Source organism: Tupaia chinensis, unplaced genomic scaffold (genome assembly GCF_000334495.1).
Source record: "Tupaia chinensis unplaced genomic scaffold, TupChi_1.0 Scaffold000605_1, whole genome shotgun sequence".
In the NCBI taxonomy this organism is placed as follows: Eukaryota; Metazoa; Chordata; class Mammalia; order Scandentia; family Tupaiidae; genus Tupaia; species Tupaia belangeri.
Window position 1 is genome coordinate 3,430,618 of NW_006160123.1, and position 16,739 is coordinate 3,447,356.

The 16,739-nt window shown below is 44.0% G+C and overlaps 2 protein-coding genes across 2 annotated transcripts in view; one reads left to right on the plus strand and one right to left on the minus strand.

The window, feature by feature from the left end:
- The window catches only part of BUB1B (BUB1 mitotic checkpoint serine/threonine kinase B), a 68,007-nt gene extending 51,468 nt beyond the window's left edge, over window positions 1-16,539 (minus strand). Inside the window, exons 1-4 of the mRNA XM_006158702.3 lie at window positions 16,263-16,539; window positions 10,128-10,274; window positions 946-1,005; window positions 360-504 (exon numbers count right to left, since the gene is read on the minus strand). Coding sequence (XP_006158764.1) covers window positions 360-504; window positions 946-1,005; window positions 10,128-10,274; window positions 16,263-16,297 — 387 coding nt within the window. The 5' untranslated portion in view covers window positions 16,298-16,539. The remainder of the gene's footprint in view (window positions 1-359; window positions 505-945; window positions 1,006-10,127; window positions 10,275-16,262) is intronic.
- On the plus strand, window positions 8,175-8,453 carry LOC106736010 (putative 60S ribosomal protein L37a). Its single transcript, XM_014591679.1, has one exon. The coding sequence runs from the start codon at window positions 8,175-8,177 to the stop codon at window positions 8,451-8,453; it is 279 nt and encodes a 92-aa protein (XP_014447165.1).
- Window positions 16,540-16,739: the final 200 nt, after the last annotated feature.

The window sequence follows — 16,739 nt, forward strand, 5'->3', positions numbered from 1 at the left end:
AGGTGAGGAATAGAGAATCAAGGATGGCAAAACAAAAAACAAAGTATACAAGACATAAGAATTGGAAAATTATTTGCTGATAACATGTATGTTGATGTGCTTGATTGAGCCAATACACGGTGTATTTTGGATGGAAAATTCATTTGTATGCTGTAATGATGTATAGTGAATTAATGTAAAAAATAAATTTAGACACAAAAAAAAAGAAGAACTAATTTAACAATATTTGGTACTTACTGAGTGTTTAGTATCTATTAAACAAGTTAGGTTTTACCTTCTTTTTTTGGTATATCAGATTCCCTAGAGAAAATCTCTTGATTTAATATTTTAAACTCAGATGTCACTTGAGAAACACTTACCAATTTAAGCCAAAGACTGAGAAATCGAGGGTCGCTATAATACCGCGTTTCTCCTTGTAGTGCCTCTATAGCTCTTTCTAGTAGTGTGGATATGTTACTCTCCTTTCCTCCTTGAGGATAGTTCTGCTCTGTCCAGTTAATATACCTAAATAGGAAAAAAAAAAAAAAAAAGAACCTATTTTAAGTTGAATATGTACTTTCACCCTTGCTCCAAGATCCATTCTGGATTTAAGGAGAAATATCTAATATATTGAAAGTATGTTTCTTTAGAGGTCCTCAAAGGTACACCCTAAGCCTGTTGAACTTCTCTAAAACGCAACATGTACTTTTGGAAAATACTGGGAATGAGTGTAAAAGGGTGTAGCTTAAAGTTGCATGTCATAAACCCCAATTTTTTTCAACCTTAAATACTTCAGGAAGACATACTTTCATTATTCTGGATGTATATCCCCAATACACCACTTCCTATTCTGATACAACACTCCACATACCCCAATCTAAGAAACAGGGCCATGGGAATCATCCACTAACGTTTCTGTCGCCTTTGTTAAATTTAAACAAAACAAAACAAAAGCAAAAAACTCACCTATCCCAAACATCTAGAGGATCATTTCCAGTGTAAAATCGAATTTCAGATTCAAATACCCTAAAATTTAAGTAGAAAATGTTAGCAAATATTAATACAACAGTGACATTAATGAACAAGTATCATTTCCATTCTTACTTGTTTATTAAATATTTAACAATTTAGATAACTGCATTAGAGGTAGAAGATTCGTTAGAAAGGAAAATAGAAATAGGGACCAGTAGGTGGCATAGTAGTTAGGTCGCTAGACTCCCACATGGTCGACCATGGTTTGAATCCCGGACCCGTTGGCTTAAACTCATGCTGGGTGCATGTGTGACCAAGATTCTAGGAGGAAAATGGAGAAGGGTCTGCAATGTGGCTAACCCCCTGGGGGGTGATTTCTCACTTTCCCTCTCACTATCTCTGTCTCACTCTCTCAGTCTGGTGAGCATACAAGTTCTGGGGCAAAAACCTCGTGTTAAAAAAATACACACACACACACACACACACACACACACATATAAAATAAATAAATAAAATTAGGAATCTGTCTTTAATGTAAAAGGAGAAACAAAACATACAGAAATCAGACAGATAGGGACCAGCAGTTGGTGTAATGGTTATATCGCTGGATTCCCATGTAGTCGACTATGGTTCCAGTCCCAGACCCGATGGCTTAAACTCATGCCAGGCACGTGTGCATATGTGCCCAAGATCCCAAGAAGAGAATGGAGAAGGGATTGTGGCATGGCCACCCCCGGAGGGTGATTTCTTGCTTTCTGTCTGGTCTTTCTGACGAGTGCACATGCCCTATAGCAAAAATCTTTCAAAAAAAAAGAGAGACAAATTTCAAAATAACATATAGAAAAGCATTACACAGCAGTTGGAATAAAACTCCCTAGATTCAAATCCAGCCCTATCAACAATAAGTGACACTGGACAGGCACTTAAACTGTTTTCTGTTTCCTCATCTATAAAACAGAGATAGCAATAAAATTTCTTACTAGGTTAACTAGTCTTCAATACAAGTATTTAGACATAGTAAGCGCCCAATAAATAACAGCTTTTAAAATATATACATTTGAAAAAAAGATATATGTATACATTTGAGAATGTTGAACAAACTACATAAACACACAGAACTACAAAGGGAGGTAATGGGAGTCAAACAGTGGCACAGCAATAAAACACGGTACTCAAGGCAATCCCACATGGAAAGGCTCTTGGCTTGTCCAGAGACCTCCATGGGTATGCTGGTCACATGCATACTCATGATCCAGGGATAACTGGAGGCTGGGGTGAACTGTGGGGTCAGGACCCAACTGAGGATGCTATGCTCTCTCTCTCTAACTCATGAAAAAAAATAACTTAAAAGAAAACCTAAGATACCCATAAAAAAAAAAAAGAAAAAAAGAAGGGACCAGCGGATGGTGTAATGGCTATGTCACTGGATTCCCCTGTAGTTAACCGTGGTTCAAGTCCCGGACCCAGTGGCTCAAACTCACGCCAGGCATGTGTGCGTGCGTGCCCAAGATCCCAAGAGGAGAATGGAGGAGAAGGGACTGTAGCATGGCCATCCCCCGCAGGGGGGGATGCTTTCTGTCTCTCTCTGCCTTTCTGGCGAGTGCACACACCCTACAGTAAAAGCCTCTCCAAAAAATAAATAAATAAAAATTTTTTAAAAAGAAAGAAAAAATCTTTAAAGTTAAAAAGAATTCCACAGTAACATTAGTCAGAGAATAGTATCATAAATAATTTGGGGAATAATCCAAAGAAATGACTATAAAGAGGGGTCGGCAGGTGGCATTGTGGTTGAGGCACTGGACTCACATGGTCAACCACGGTTCAAATATCAGACCTGGTGACTTGCCTTTCCACTTTCTCTCTTTCTGGTCAAAATAAAAAATAATGATAATGAATAAAATAAGTAATTCTTTAAAAAAAAATTGGTGGACCAGCAAATGGTCTAATGGCTACGTTGCTGGACTCACATATAGTCAACTGTGCTTCAAGTCCTGGACCTGGTGGCTTAAATTCACACCAGGCACGTGTGAGTGCATGCCCAAGATCCTAAGAGGAGAATGGAGGAAAAGGGATTTGTGGCGTGGCTATCACCCCTGAGGGATGACTTCTCACTTCCTGTCTCTCTCTCTTTCTGGTGAGTGCATGTGCCCTACAGCAAAAAATTTCTAAAAGAAGAAATGGGGCCAGCAGGTGGCATAGCGGTTAAAGGTGCTGGATTCCCACACGGCCAACCACGTTTCGAGTCCAGACCTGGAGGCTTGCTTTCTCACTTTTCCTTTCTTTTTCTCTCTCTCTCTGGTCAAATTAAAAAATAATAAAAATGGATTTAAATCATTCTTTAAAAAAAAAAAAAAATGACTGTAAAGAGCTAGAAAGGGCCAGTTTCATGGGGCACTTCTCAAGAGTATCTGGATCCCACATGGTGACTGCCGTTTGAAATCCCAGCCCAGACTGCCTGAAATATGGCAGATGCACGCACAAGTACCCTTGACTCAACAGGCTTAAGGACTGGAAGAAGAAGGAGATCATGGTGTATGCATAAGCAGACCCTGTGGAGAATGCTCCTCTCCCTCTCCCCTGTGTGCGCATGCACTTCATCATGTAATTAAAAAATTAAAATTTTTAAAAATATTTTCAGTGGAGCCAGCAGGTGACATGGTAGTTGAGGTGCTAGACTCCCACATGGTCAACTATGGTTCAAATTCCAGACCCAGTGGTTTCAAGATCACATCGTGCATATTGTGTATATGCTCAAAGTTCCAAGAGGAGAAAGGAGACAGAACTGTAGCATGGCCATCCCCTGGGGAGCGATTTCTTACTTTCTCTTTCTGTCTCTCTCTGGAAAGCTCAAGTGTCTAATAGTAAAAGAACTTTAAACAAGTTGCAAGTTGGCCTCCCCAAACTAGAGGTTAAAAGACCCGGATGGTTAAGGGACCAATTGGTCAACCATGATTCGAAAATGAGAGACTGGAGTGAGAGAGAAAGTGAGAAACTGGAGCTAGTGGGTGGTGTGGTTAAGGCACTGGACTCCCACATGGCTGACCATGGTTTGAGTCTTGGACCTGGTGACTTGAAACTCATGGTGTGTTTGTGTGCGTGCATGCCCAAAATCCAGCTTGAAAAGCATGCAGGTACATGTGCCTGTGTGTCCTAAGTCCAGACAGAATGGAAAATAAAGAAGGAATTAGAGGGCCAGCAGGAGGTATGATGGTTAAGGACACTGGCCTCCCACATGGCCGAGCACAATTCAAGTCCCGGACCTGGCAGCTTGCTTTCTTGCTTTTTCACTTTTTCTCTCTCTGGTCAAATTTAAATAAATAAATAAATTTACGGGACCAGCAGTTAGCGTAATGTCTATGTTGCTGGACTCCCACGTAGTCGACCCTGGTTCAAGTCTCGGACCTGGTGGCTTAAACTCATGCCAGACGCATGTGCGTGCGTGTCCAAGATCCCAAGAGGAGAATGGAGGACAAGGGACTGCGGTGTGACCATCCCCCCTGGGGGTGATTTCTCGCTTTCTGTCTCTCTGTCTCTCTCTGTCTTTCTGGCAAGCGCACGCGCCCTATAGCAAAAACCTCTCCAAAAAATAAATAAATAAATAGAAATAAAGTTAAACAAAAGTATTAACTATTTAAAAAAAAACAAAAGAGAAGGATTTAGAATGCTTATGTACCCTTGCACAGTGCTTTCTTTCTCTTTCTCTCTCTGTCGTCCTCTAGTGAGCATATGTGCCCTCTAGCAATTTTTAAAAATTGCTGGGGAAGGTAGGGGGCTAAAACTAAGTTAAGATTAACCAGTTATCGGGATCAGTAGTTGGCATAATGGTTCTGTCGCTGGACTCCCATGTAGTCAACCGCGGTTTGAGTCCCAGACGTGATGGCTTAAACTCACACCGGGCACGTGTTCGTGTGTGCGTACCCAAGATCCAGAGAGGAGAATGGAGAAGGGCTGCAGTGTGGCCATCCCCCCTGGGGGGTGGGGAGTGATTTCTTGCATTCTGTTTCTCTGTCTCTGTCTTTCTGGCAAGCTCATGCACCCTATAGCAAAAAAACAAAACAAAACAAAACAAACAAAAAAAAAATACATGTGCCTGTGTGTCCTAAGTCCAGACAGAATGGAAAATAAAGAAGGAATTAGAGGGCCAGCAGGAGGTATGATGGTTAAGGACACTGGCCTCCCACATGGCCGAGCACAATTCAAGTCCCGGACCTGGCAGCTTGCTTTCTTGCTTTTTCACTTTTTCTCTCTCTGGTCAAATTTAAATAAATAAATAAACTTACGGGACCAGCAGTTAGCGTAATGTCTATGTTGCTGGACTCCCACGTAGTCGACCCTGGTTCAAGTCTCGGACCTGGTGGCTTAAACTCATGCCAGACGCATGTGCGTGCGTGTCCAAGATCCCAAGAGGAGAATGGAGGACAAGGGACTGCGGTGTGACCATCCCCCCTGGGGGTGATTTCTCGCTTTCTGTCTCTCTGTCTCTCTCTGTCTTTCTGGCAAGCGCACGCGCCCTATAGCAAAAACCTCTCCAAAAAATAAATAAATAAATAGAAATAAAGTTAAACAAAAGTATTAACTATTTAAAAAAAAACAAAAGAGAAGGATTTAGAATGCTTATGTACCCTTGCACAGTGCTTTCTTTCTCTTTCTCTCTCTGTCGTCCTCTAGTGAGCATATGTGCCCTCTAGCAATTTTTAAAAATTGCTGGGGAAGGTAGGGGGCTAAAACTAAGTTAAGATTAACCAGTTATCGGGATCAGTAGTTGGCATAATGGTTCTGTCGCTGGACTCCCATGTAGTCAACCGCGGTTTGAGTCCCAGACGTGATGGCTTAAACTCACACCGGGCACGTGTTCGTGTGTGCGTACCCAAGATCCAGAGAGGAGAATGGAGAAGGGCTGCAGTGTGGCCATCCCCCCTGGGGGGTGGGGAGTGATTTCTTGCATTCTGTTTCTCTGTCTCTGTCTTTCTGGCAAGCTCATGCACCCTATAGCAAAAAAACAAAACAAAACAAAACAAACAAAAAAAAAACACTAAAAAAAAGAGATAATGATGGGACTCTGAAGCAACCATAAGAAATGAAAGACAAAGAAAAGAAAAAGTGAGTTTTCTAAGAGATGGAAACTAAGATTCAATAAAACTGTGAAGGCAGGGCCAGCAGGTAGAGATCCAACCTGATCAATTCAGTGGTTTCAGACCCAGACTCAGTAGTTTGAAAATCACACCAGATGTGTATGTCAACGTGCCCAAAAAGTCTAAGAGGAGAAAGGACAGTAGTATGGCTGTGGGAGGCTGCGCACCAATAGGCCATTATCATGAGTTTCTTACTATTGCCATCTTGGGCTCAGAGAGCAAACAATTACAAAGGCCACAATTGGCTCCCCTTCAAAAACCTCACCTTCAAAACCATACTCTGATTGGCCACTTCCCATAGCAAATCAGTGAGCTTAGAATCCCTCAGATTTGCATATCTGGCACCTCATGATTGGTCCACAAAGCAACCAATCACAACCCACCTTTTACTATCCTTCATTCAACCAATCACGGCCCACCAACATGTATATAACCACAATCCCTGGCCCATAATCGCCAGAGGACCCTGAAGAGCTGTGACACCGCGTCATCTCCGGACGACCCTGAGCTGTGACACCATGTTGTCTCTGGATGAACCTGAAGAGTTGTAACACTGTGTCGTCTCTGTGCTGCTCACAATAAAGAGATGACCCTGAAGAGACACTGCGTCGTCTCCATGCTGTGACAGAGCACCATTCGTCCTGTCTCTCACTCCTTCCCTCAGGAAACCAGTTCGACTATCCTGCGGGCCGGGACATATGGCCATCACCTACGGAGGGTGATTTATCACTTTGCTTCTCTCTCTCTCTCTCCCCATTGAGTACACACACCCTATAGCAAGCTAAACAAATAAAAAAACTGAGAAGTTAGGAGTTGATCCAGAGAAAATTCAGTGGATCCTAAGCTATAACATAAAGTCAGTATAGAGAACAAATGGAGAGATCTGGAGAAGTGAGAAGGACATGCTTTAAATTTAAGTTTAGGGCCAGTGGTGGTGCTGTGGTTAAGGCAGTTGGACCCCGTGCGGCTGAATGTGCAGTTCAAGTTCTGGACCCAGCAGCTTGTAAAACATGCCATATGCATGTGCATGCATGCCCAAAATCCCCAAAGAGAGAAATAGAGAAGGGATGAATAAAATTAAACAATTCTTAAAATAAATAAAGGAAGAAAGGAAGAAGGGAAGGAAGAAAAGAAGAGCCAACCCCCCTTTTACTATCCTTCATTCAACCAATCACGGCCCACCAACATGTATATAACCACAATCCCTGGCCCATAATCGCCAGAGGACCCTGAAGAGCTGTGACACCGCGTCATCTCCGGACGACCCTGAGCTGTGACACCATGTTGTCTCTGGATGAACCTGAAGAGTTGTAACACTGTGTCGTCTCTGTGCTGCTCACAATAAAGAGATGACCCTGAAGAGACACTGCGTCGTCTCCATGCTGTGACAGAGCACCATTCGTCCTGTCTCTCACTCCTTCCCTCAGGAAACCAGTTCGACTATCCTGCGGGCCGGGACATATGGCCATCACCTACGGAGGGTGATTTATCACTTTGCTTCTCTCTCTCTCTCTCCCCATTGAGTACACACACCCTATAGCAAGCTAAACAAATAAAAAAACTGAGAAGTTAGGAGTTGATCCAGAGAAAATTCAGTGGATCCTAAGCTATAACATAAAGTCAGTATAGAGAACAAATGGAGAGATCTGGAGAAGTGAGAAGGACATGCTTTAAATTTAAGTTTAGGGCCAGTGGTGGTGCTGTGGTTAAGGCAGTTGGACCCCGTGCGGCTGAATGTGCAGTTCAAGTTCTGGACCCAGCAGCTTGTAAAACATGCCATATGCATGTGCATGCATGCCCAAAATCCCCAAAGAGAGAAATAGAGAAGGGATGAATAAAATTAAACAATTCTTAAAATAAATAAAGGAAGAAAGGAAGAAGGGAAGGAAGAAAAGAAGAGAAAAGGAAAGAAAAGAAAAGAAAAGGAAAGGAAAGAAAGATCAGTGGAACAAAACCAGGTCTAGAAATAACCTACATGGATGTGGTCAAATGATTTTTGACCAGGGTCCCAAAGCAATTCCATGTAGAAAGAAAGTAAAATCTCATTTTTAGGTTTTCAGCTCTCTGGGCTCGGACCTAGTTGGCAGCAATATGGCTAAACACACCAAGAAGGTCGGCATCGTCGGTAAATATGGGACCCGCTATGGTGTCTCCCTCAGGAAAATGGTTAAGAAAATTGAAATCAGCCAGCACGCCAAGTACACTTGCTCCTTCTGTGGCAAAATTAAGATGAAGAGACGGGCTGTGGGGATCTGGCACTCTGGTTCCTGCATGAAAACGGTAGCTGGTGGTGCCTGGACCTACGACACCACGTCAGCTGTCACGGTGAAGTCTGCCATCAGAAGACTGAAGGAACTGAAAGACCAGTAGAAGCTCCATAGACATTTGGAATATCACTAGCCTACAATAAATGGGTCCATTTATGTAACAAAAGATTTTTTGCTATAGGGTGCATGCGCTCGCCAGAGAGAGAGAGAGAGAGAGAGAGAGAATGAAAGTGAGAACTCACCCCCCGGGGGGGTGGCCACACCACAATCCCTTCTCCTCCATTCTCCTCGGGATCTTGGGCACGCACGCACACACGCCCGGCGTGAGTTTTAAGCCACCGGGTGCGGGACACGGACCCCAGTCAACTATGTGGGAGTTCAGCGACATAGCCATTATGCTAACTACTGGTCCCAGTTTTTGGTTTCTTAAGAGAGAGATTTTTGTTACAGGATGCAAGACAGAAGCAAGAACTCACCCCCTCCACCCCCCACAGGGGGGATGGCCACGCTGCAATCCCTTCTCCTCCATTCTCCTCTTGGGATTTTGGGTAAGCATGCACATACATGCGCCTAAAGTGAGTTTCAAGCTGCCGGATCCAGGACTTGAACCACTGCTAACTACGTGGGAGTCTAGTGATGTAACCATTACATCATCTGCTAGCCTAAAAATGGAGATATTAATAGAACTAGATAGGAAAAAAAGAACTCCAACCTCACACCATACACCAGGATAATTTTAAGATGAATAATACACCTACAGTAAAATCGAGAACAATGAAGCTACTACAAGAATATCTCTGTGACTATGGGGTGGGCAATGATCTATGGATGTGTCTGGGAAAGTCCCCAGATACGAACCAGAACCTTCCTATGTAGAAGATACTAACAGACCCTTGCTTTTCTGTCGTGTCACCACTGGCACCTTAAAATGTTTTTCTGTTGATAAAAAAATTGGACTGCTTCACCGTGAAATGAAATCCTACAGCCCTTGTTCTTAATTATATTTGAGATCTTCAGTTAGCTGTTTGTAAGAAAGCAAGTGGAGAACAGATCTCCAGGCTACAATTTTTGAAGATTGCGCCTTATAAAGTCAGACTTGAGTTAATGTATAGGTATGTGTCAGCTGCGATAACTATTGGATATATTTAGACTAATTAAGTTCACTGACAGATCATTTGGGGAGGGGGGAGGCACGGAGGGCAATCGTGGATGCCAGGGACAATGTGGGAGGAGGATGGGTCATAACAGAGGGAGGGGGATGGGGAATCTAGGATGGTAAAACAAAAGGCAAGGTATGCAGGACACAAGAATTGGGAAATTATTTGCTGAGAACATATATGTTGACGTGCTTGATTGAGCCAACGCACAGTATATATTGGATGGAAAATTCATTTGAGTGTTGCGATGGGAAAAAAAAATTATAATAAAAAATAAACTATAAAAAAAAAAGAGAGAAGAGGATAGAGAAAGATACTTGCATGCTCAAAATCCAGAGAAGGTGGGAAATGCATGGAAAAGACATTGAATGATAAAGCGGGGAGATTGATGTCTCTGTATTGACTGACATGCATGGCATTCCCTTTTGAAAAAGCAATGGAAGTCAATGTAAAGTTATATGTAATCCAATGTAATATAAAGAAGATTATGATGATAATAAAAATTAAAAAAAAAAAAAAAAAAGAGTGTGCCTTATGTCATCGCACATGGACCCATTCCCATATTACCACAGCAGTTGGGGATGAATGATGACAGGTTGAGTCCCAACCATTCTACAAACCGTTTCTGCTGCTGAAGAGTAGTGTTACAGGCAGCTTCTTGCTGTGCCAGTGCTCCCTGCAGTGTGGACATGATCCGCCCCTGCCGTAAGGGTTGTACGTTTTCTTTACACAGCTCCCATTCATCTCCCTCCAGGGACATGGCCTCACTGTGAAGAGGGAAACATAAGTAAATCTCGTACCAACATTGACTTATTATAGCATTAGGTTATTGTAAATGTGTGGAGAGAGGTGATTACTCATGATTTTTGAGCTGAATGGGTGGGCTAGCACCCTAGCGGTAATATCACAGTCCTAAATGTAAGCCTAGTTTCCAAGTTTAATGGCCATAGTATTACCTAATGGAAAAGAGAACGTGGCAAAGGTACTATGGACAGTATTCTAAGAATAAAGTTCAAGGCGGGAAGCAAAAAAAGGAAAAAAAGTGATAAATTCAGTAAAGTACACAAAAGGCAAAGGTTCTATGATTACCACTGAATGTATCATCTAGTACAACTTAAAATCAACAAAGTGGTAGGGGCCAGCAGGTGGTGTGGTGGTTAAGGCACTGGAGTCACACATAGCCAACCACGGTTCAAATCCTAGACCAGGTGGCTTGTTTTCTCACTTTCTCTTTCTCTCTCTCTCTCTCTCTTCCTGGTCAAAGTAAAAAATAACAACAAATGTAATTAAATAAATAATTCTTTTTAAAAATCAGTAAAATGTTGCTCAGACCACATTTCAACCGATAATTCAATACTGAAGTTTGTGCATTACAGGTAGCCTGAGCAGAAGCAGACAAAAATTCATTTTATTCCTTGCAATTGCCTCCTTCCAATTGCCTCCTTCCAACCAACATTACCAAGCCTGTTGGGGGAATTTCCAAAACGTTTTGGGGGCAATCTCCATGATAAAGCATGTAGTCTATACTTTAGAGCTTTGCCAGTGGCAAGATAGAAATCTACTTCTGCTTAAGACATTATCTCAGGGCTTAATACAAAGAGAGCAGATAGCCAGTGGCATGGTGGTTAAGCCGGCTGCATCCCACATGGCCACAGCACAGTTCAAGACTCAGACCCGGCAGCTTGAAAAAATATGCTAAGCATACATCTGTGTGTGCCCAAAATCCTAAGAGGAAAATGGAGAAGAGAGTGCATCACGGCCATTTCCCCTGAGAGGTGTTTTGTCACTTTCTTTCTAGCAAGTGCACCTGCTATATGCACAGTAAAAACAAAAAAACAGAGAGATAGGCACTAATTGTCAAAGTAGAGTGAAAGTAATGTGGACTTCAGTTTAGATGAGAGTTGAAAACCCTCTTCAAGAAATTTTTATAATTTGCTATAGCGGGGCTGGCAGGTGGCGTGGTAGTTAAGGGCACTGGACTCCTCCTACATGGTTGACCATGGTTTATGTCCCAGATCTGGCGGCTTGCTTTCTCACTTTCTCTCTCTCTCCCTCAGTCCCTCTCTGGTCAAATTAAGAAGTATATGGGACCAGCAGTTAGCATAATGGCTATGTCGCTGGACTCCCACGTAGTCGACCGCAGTTCGAGTCCCGGACCCGGTGGCTTAAACTCACGCCAGGCGCATGTGCGTGCGTGCCCAAGATCCCAAGAGGAGAATGGAGGAGAAGGGATTGCGGCGTAGCCATCCCCCCTGGGGGGTGATTTCTTGCTTTCTGTCTGTCTCTCTGTCTGGCAAGCACACGCACCCTATAGCAAAAACCTCTCCAAAAATTAAAAAAATATATATGTAAATAAAGTTAAATAAAACAATTCTATAAAAAAAAATTACTATAGGGTGTGTGTACTCATGGAGAACAGAGAGAGAAAGTGGGAAAGCACCACACCCTCTGGAGGGGGATGACTTCCCTGCGATCCTTCTCCTTCAGTCTCCCCTTGGGATTTGGGGCTCGTGTACACACACACACACACACACACACACACACACACACACACAGAACAACAGCAGCATGTTTTTCAAGCCGCTGGGTCTGGGATTTGAACCATGTAGTTGGCCATGTGGGATTTAGCAACTTCTACCACCAATACCACTTTGCTGACCCAAGAAATAACTTTAAGTGATTAATAATTTGGGTTCAGGGGGACCAGCAGTTGGCGTAATGGCTATGTCGCTGGACTCCTATGCAGTCGACTGCAATTCAATTCCCAGACTTGGTAGCTTAAACTCATGCCAGGCATGTGTGTGTGTGTGCCCAAGAATCTGAGAGGAGAATGGAGGAGAAAGAATTGTTGTGTGGCCATTCCCCCTGGGGGTGATTTCTTGCTTTCTGTCTCTCTCTATCTGGTGAGCGCACGTATCCTATAGTAAAAACCTCTCAAAAAAAAAAAAAAAAAAAGGGGTCACGAGGCTGGCTCTGTACCTTAGCAGTTAAGGGAGTCAGATGCCAAATAGCCGAACACAGTTTGGATCTCAGCCCTGGCAGTTTGTAAAACATGCTCAGCGAAGGACCAGCAGTTAGCGTAATGGCTGTGTCACTGGACTCCCACGTAGTCGACCGCGGTTCGAGTCCCGGACCCAGTGGCTTAAACTCACGCCGGGTGCGTGTGCATGTGTGCCCAGGATCCCGAGAGAAGGGATTGTGGCGTGGCCATCCCCCCAGGGGGCGATTTCTTGCTTTCTGTCTCTCTTTCTGGCGAGTGCATGCGCCCTATAGCAAAAACCTCTCAATAAACAAAAACAAAAACAAAAACAAAACATGCTCAGCAAGAGCACATGTCTTCCCAAAATCCTGACAGGGAAGAGGCATGGAAGAAATAGTACTGCACATGCCATACCCCCACGGGTGTGTGCTTTCTCTCTCTCTCTCTCTGGCCAGAGCATGTGCTCTGGAAATAAAGCAAAACAAAAACAATAACTTGTGTTCTAATCACTCATTTTTTAAAATTATTTAATTTTATTTATATTTATGTTTTAATTTTCTATAGAGAGAGAAACAGAGACAGAGACAGAGAAAATGAGAAAGCAAGTCACCAGGTCTGAGACTCGAACTGTGGCCAGCCATGTGGGAGTCTAGTGCCTTTAACCACCATTTGCTGGCCCCTCACCTTTTTTTTTTTTTTTTTTTCTTTTTTTTTTCCTTTTTTTAAAGATTTTTACCATAGGGCTCATGTGCTCACTGGAGAGAGAAGAGGGGGGAAGTGAAAAAAAAATTACTCTTTAGAGGGATGGTCAAACTGCAATCCCTTCTCTTCCATTTTCCTCCTGGGTTTTTAGGCATGTACACACAAGCACCCAGTGTGATTTTCAAGCCGCCAGATCCAGGACTCGAATCACGGTTGGCCATGTGGGAATTTAGCACCTTAACCACCATACCACTGCTGGCCCCCATTCATCCTTTTTAACTATTTTGTGAACCCTGAAATGAGAAGGCCATGACATTTATTTTTGTATCCCCAGTCTAGTTCAAGATATAACACTAGTAAACACTGAAAAAGTGTTTACTGAATTCATCTGGCCTTTCCTTGTTGTGATAATAGTGATTATACTGGGATCAGCAGGTGGCACAGTAGTTAAGAGCCCCGGACTCCTACATGGCCGACTGTCTCTAGTTCTGGACCTGAAGGCTTGCTTTCTATCTTCCCCTCTTGCTCTTTCTCTCTGGGGGAAAAAAATATTTTATTTGACTTTATTTATTTACTCATTTTAATTTGATCAGAGGACAGAACAAGGGAGGTAGGGGGAGTGAGAAAGCAAGCCACCAGGTCCAGGACTTGAACAACAGTCGGCCACAGCACCTTTAACCCCCCTGCCACTGCTGGCCCATCTCTGGAAATATATATATTTTTTAATAATGATAAATAAAGGGGGACCAGCAGGTGGCGTGGTGGTTAAAGCGCTGGACACTTCCACATGGCTGACCATGGTTCAAGTCCAGGACCTGGTGGCTTCCTTTCTCACTTTCCCTCTCTCTTTCTCTCTCTCTATGTGTGTCTTTCTCTGGTCAAAAAAAAAAAACAAAAAAACAAAAAAACAAAAAACAAAAACAAAAACAAAACGAATGAATAAATAAAATTTTTAAAAAATGATAAATAAAGTTGGGACCAGCAGTTGGCATAATGGCTATGTCGCTGGACTCCCATGTAGTCGACCGGAATTTGAGTCCTGGACCGGTGGCTTAAACTCACGCTGGGCAAGTGTGCATGCATGCCCAAGATCCTGAGAGGAGAATGGAGGAGAAGGGATTGCAGCATGGCCATCCCCCCTGGGGGGTGATTTCTGGCTTTCAGTCTGTCTCTCTCTGTCTTTCTGGTGAGCGCAAGAGCCCTATAGCAACAGACTCTCAAAAAAAAAAAAAAAAAAAGAATAAAATCTAAGTCCTTCCAATTCCTGCATCTTCACTTTTCCTAGTTCATTCTAATCCAGTGACATTGGCCTTGGACAAGTCAGGTCAGCTTCCTCCACCAACCCACACCCCAAGCCTTTGTACTTCACTGAGATATATGCATGACTAGCTCTTGAGTTTCCTTCAAGTTTTGACCCAAACAACACTTCCTCTAAACCCTCATCTAAAATGGCACCACCCCTCAACACTCCCCTCATCTCTTAGTTTGTCTTGCTTATTGTTTGTCTCCAATAACTTCATGGCACCCTAGAACTTAAGCTTCATGAGGGTTGGGATTTTTATGTCTTGTTCATTTGCTGCACCCAGCCGACAGTAATAGGTGGTTGATAAATATCTGTTGCATGGATAAAAGAGCTTGTGACGGGGCATTTACCTAGGTATTCTGGGCTCCCTAAAAAAATACATCTAGAAGTCTAACCTAGAAGAACAGCAATATATATTTTTGTACATAAAGAAATGTAGCTGGCACTGGTAGATGGCATAGTGGTTAGGGATGCTGGACTCCCACATGGCCGACTCTGGTTCAAGTCCTGGACCTGGTGACTTGCTTTGTCACTTTCCCTCCTTCTCTGTCTTTCTCTAGTTGGATTAAAAGAATGATAATAATAATAAATAAAGCTGAATAAAATAATTCTTTAAAGAAATTTTAAAAAGAACTGTAGCAAACATGCAGAGAAGTACTTTTTAGATCGCTACACTATATTTTAAATTATTTTTTAAGAGAGAGGTTTTTGTTATAGAGCATGTGGACTCTCCAGAAACAGAAAGTGAGAAACCATAGCAGCAGAGGGGTATGGCCTTTCCATTGTCTTCTTGTAATTTTGGGCATGCGCACGCGCGCGCACACACACACACACACACACACACACACACACCCTGCAGGAGTTTCAAGCCACCAGGTACGGGATTAGAACTATGTTCACCATGTGGGAGTCCAGCGCCTTAACCACTAGCGCTCGCTACACTATAAGCTTAAGAGTAGTACCTACCATTTTTTGGGGGAGAGGTTTTTGCTATAGGGCGGGAATGCTCCCCAGAAAGACAGAGACAGAGAGACAGAAAGCGAGCAATCACCCCCCAGGGGGGATGGCCATGCCGCAATCCCTTTTCCTCTGTTCTCCTTTCAGGATCTTGGGCACACAGGCACACAGGCCGGTGTGAGTTTTAAGCCACCGGCGGTGGACTACATGGGAGTCCCGCCACATAGCCATTACACTAACTACTGGTCCGAGCACCTACCATTTTTAAAAAAAGAATTATTTTACTAATTCATTTATTTTAACTTGACCAGAGAGAGAAAGAGGAAAAGTGAGAAAGCAAGCCACCAGGTCCACGCGACTCCAACCATGGTCGACCATGTGGAGTGTTCAGCGCCTTACTCACCACGCCACCTGTCGGTCCCAAGAATAGCACCCACTGTTTTGCACTTACTTGGTTAACAGTTACTTTACAAATACTTTTTGAACCCCGTAAGGTAGCGTTTACCGTATACATCAATATTTGGCATACAGAAGACTCGTGCAAGGTTAAACTAGCGAGCGGCTGCGCTGAGATGCTAACACAGACCACACTGCCGGGTCGCACAGCCTCCTTTGCTTTCAAGCTCCACGCAGCAGGATTGTCACGTGCCCTCCCCGCACCGAGTCCGATTCCACCAGAAAGGAGGCTCAGGTGTGGCCTGCTCTCACCACCGTGCCAGTCCTCTCCTGGACTGCTCTAAGCGAAGCCTCTGTCACTTGCAGAAACCCCCGGGTCTCGCAGGCCCAGCCCAGCAGCTCTTTTCCCCTCCTTACCTCAGCGCACCCTCTTCCTTCCGCGGAGCCGCCATCCTGCATTCCCGGCTCAGGCCTTGGTCCTGTCGCGGGCCTTTCTTCAGGGCCGCAGACCGTCTGGGAGTCCGCCCGCCCCCTACCCTTCGAGGTACCGAAGCAACCAACGGCTGCTCGGGGACAAAAAGCACACACCCGACGGCCTCATAAACCAGCTTCCTCAAGTCCGCATCCCTAGCCGCCAAGTTTCAAATTTAACGGTCCCGCGCGGCCGACGTGGCTACGCCCCTCCGTTCCTCCGCACTCGCTCCCGAGGCATTCTGGGGCTTGTAGTTTACCTGGGGTTTAGTCCTCGCTGTCACGGTGCACCATGGGAGCTGTAGTTTCTGGTCCGCCCAGGTGCCAAGGGTTTGGGTCAGGTGAATTCTCTGCAAGGGCTCTCGGTGTCCTGGCCCTAAGGCGAATCTCTGAGCCGAGCGAGTGACGCCTTAGGCACCAGAA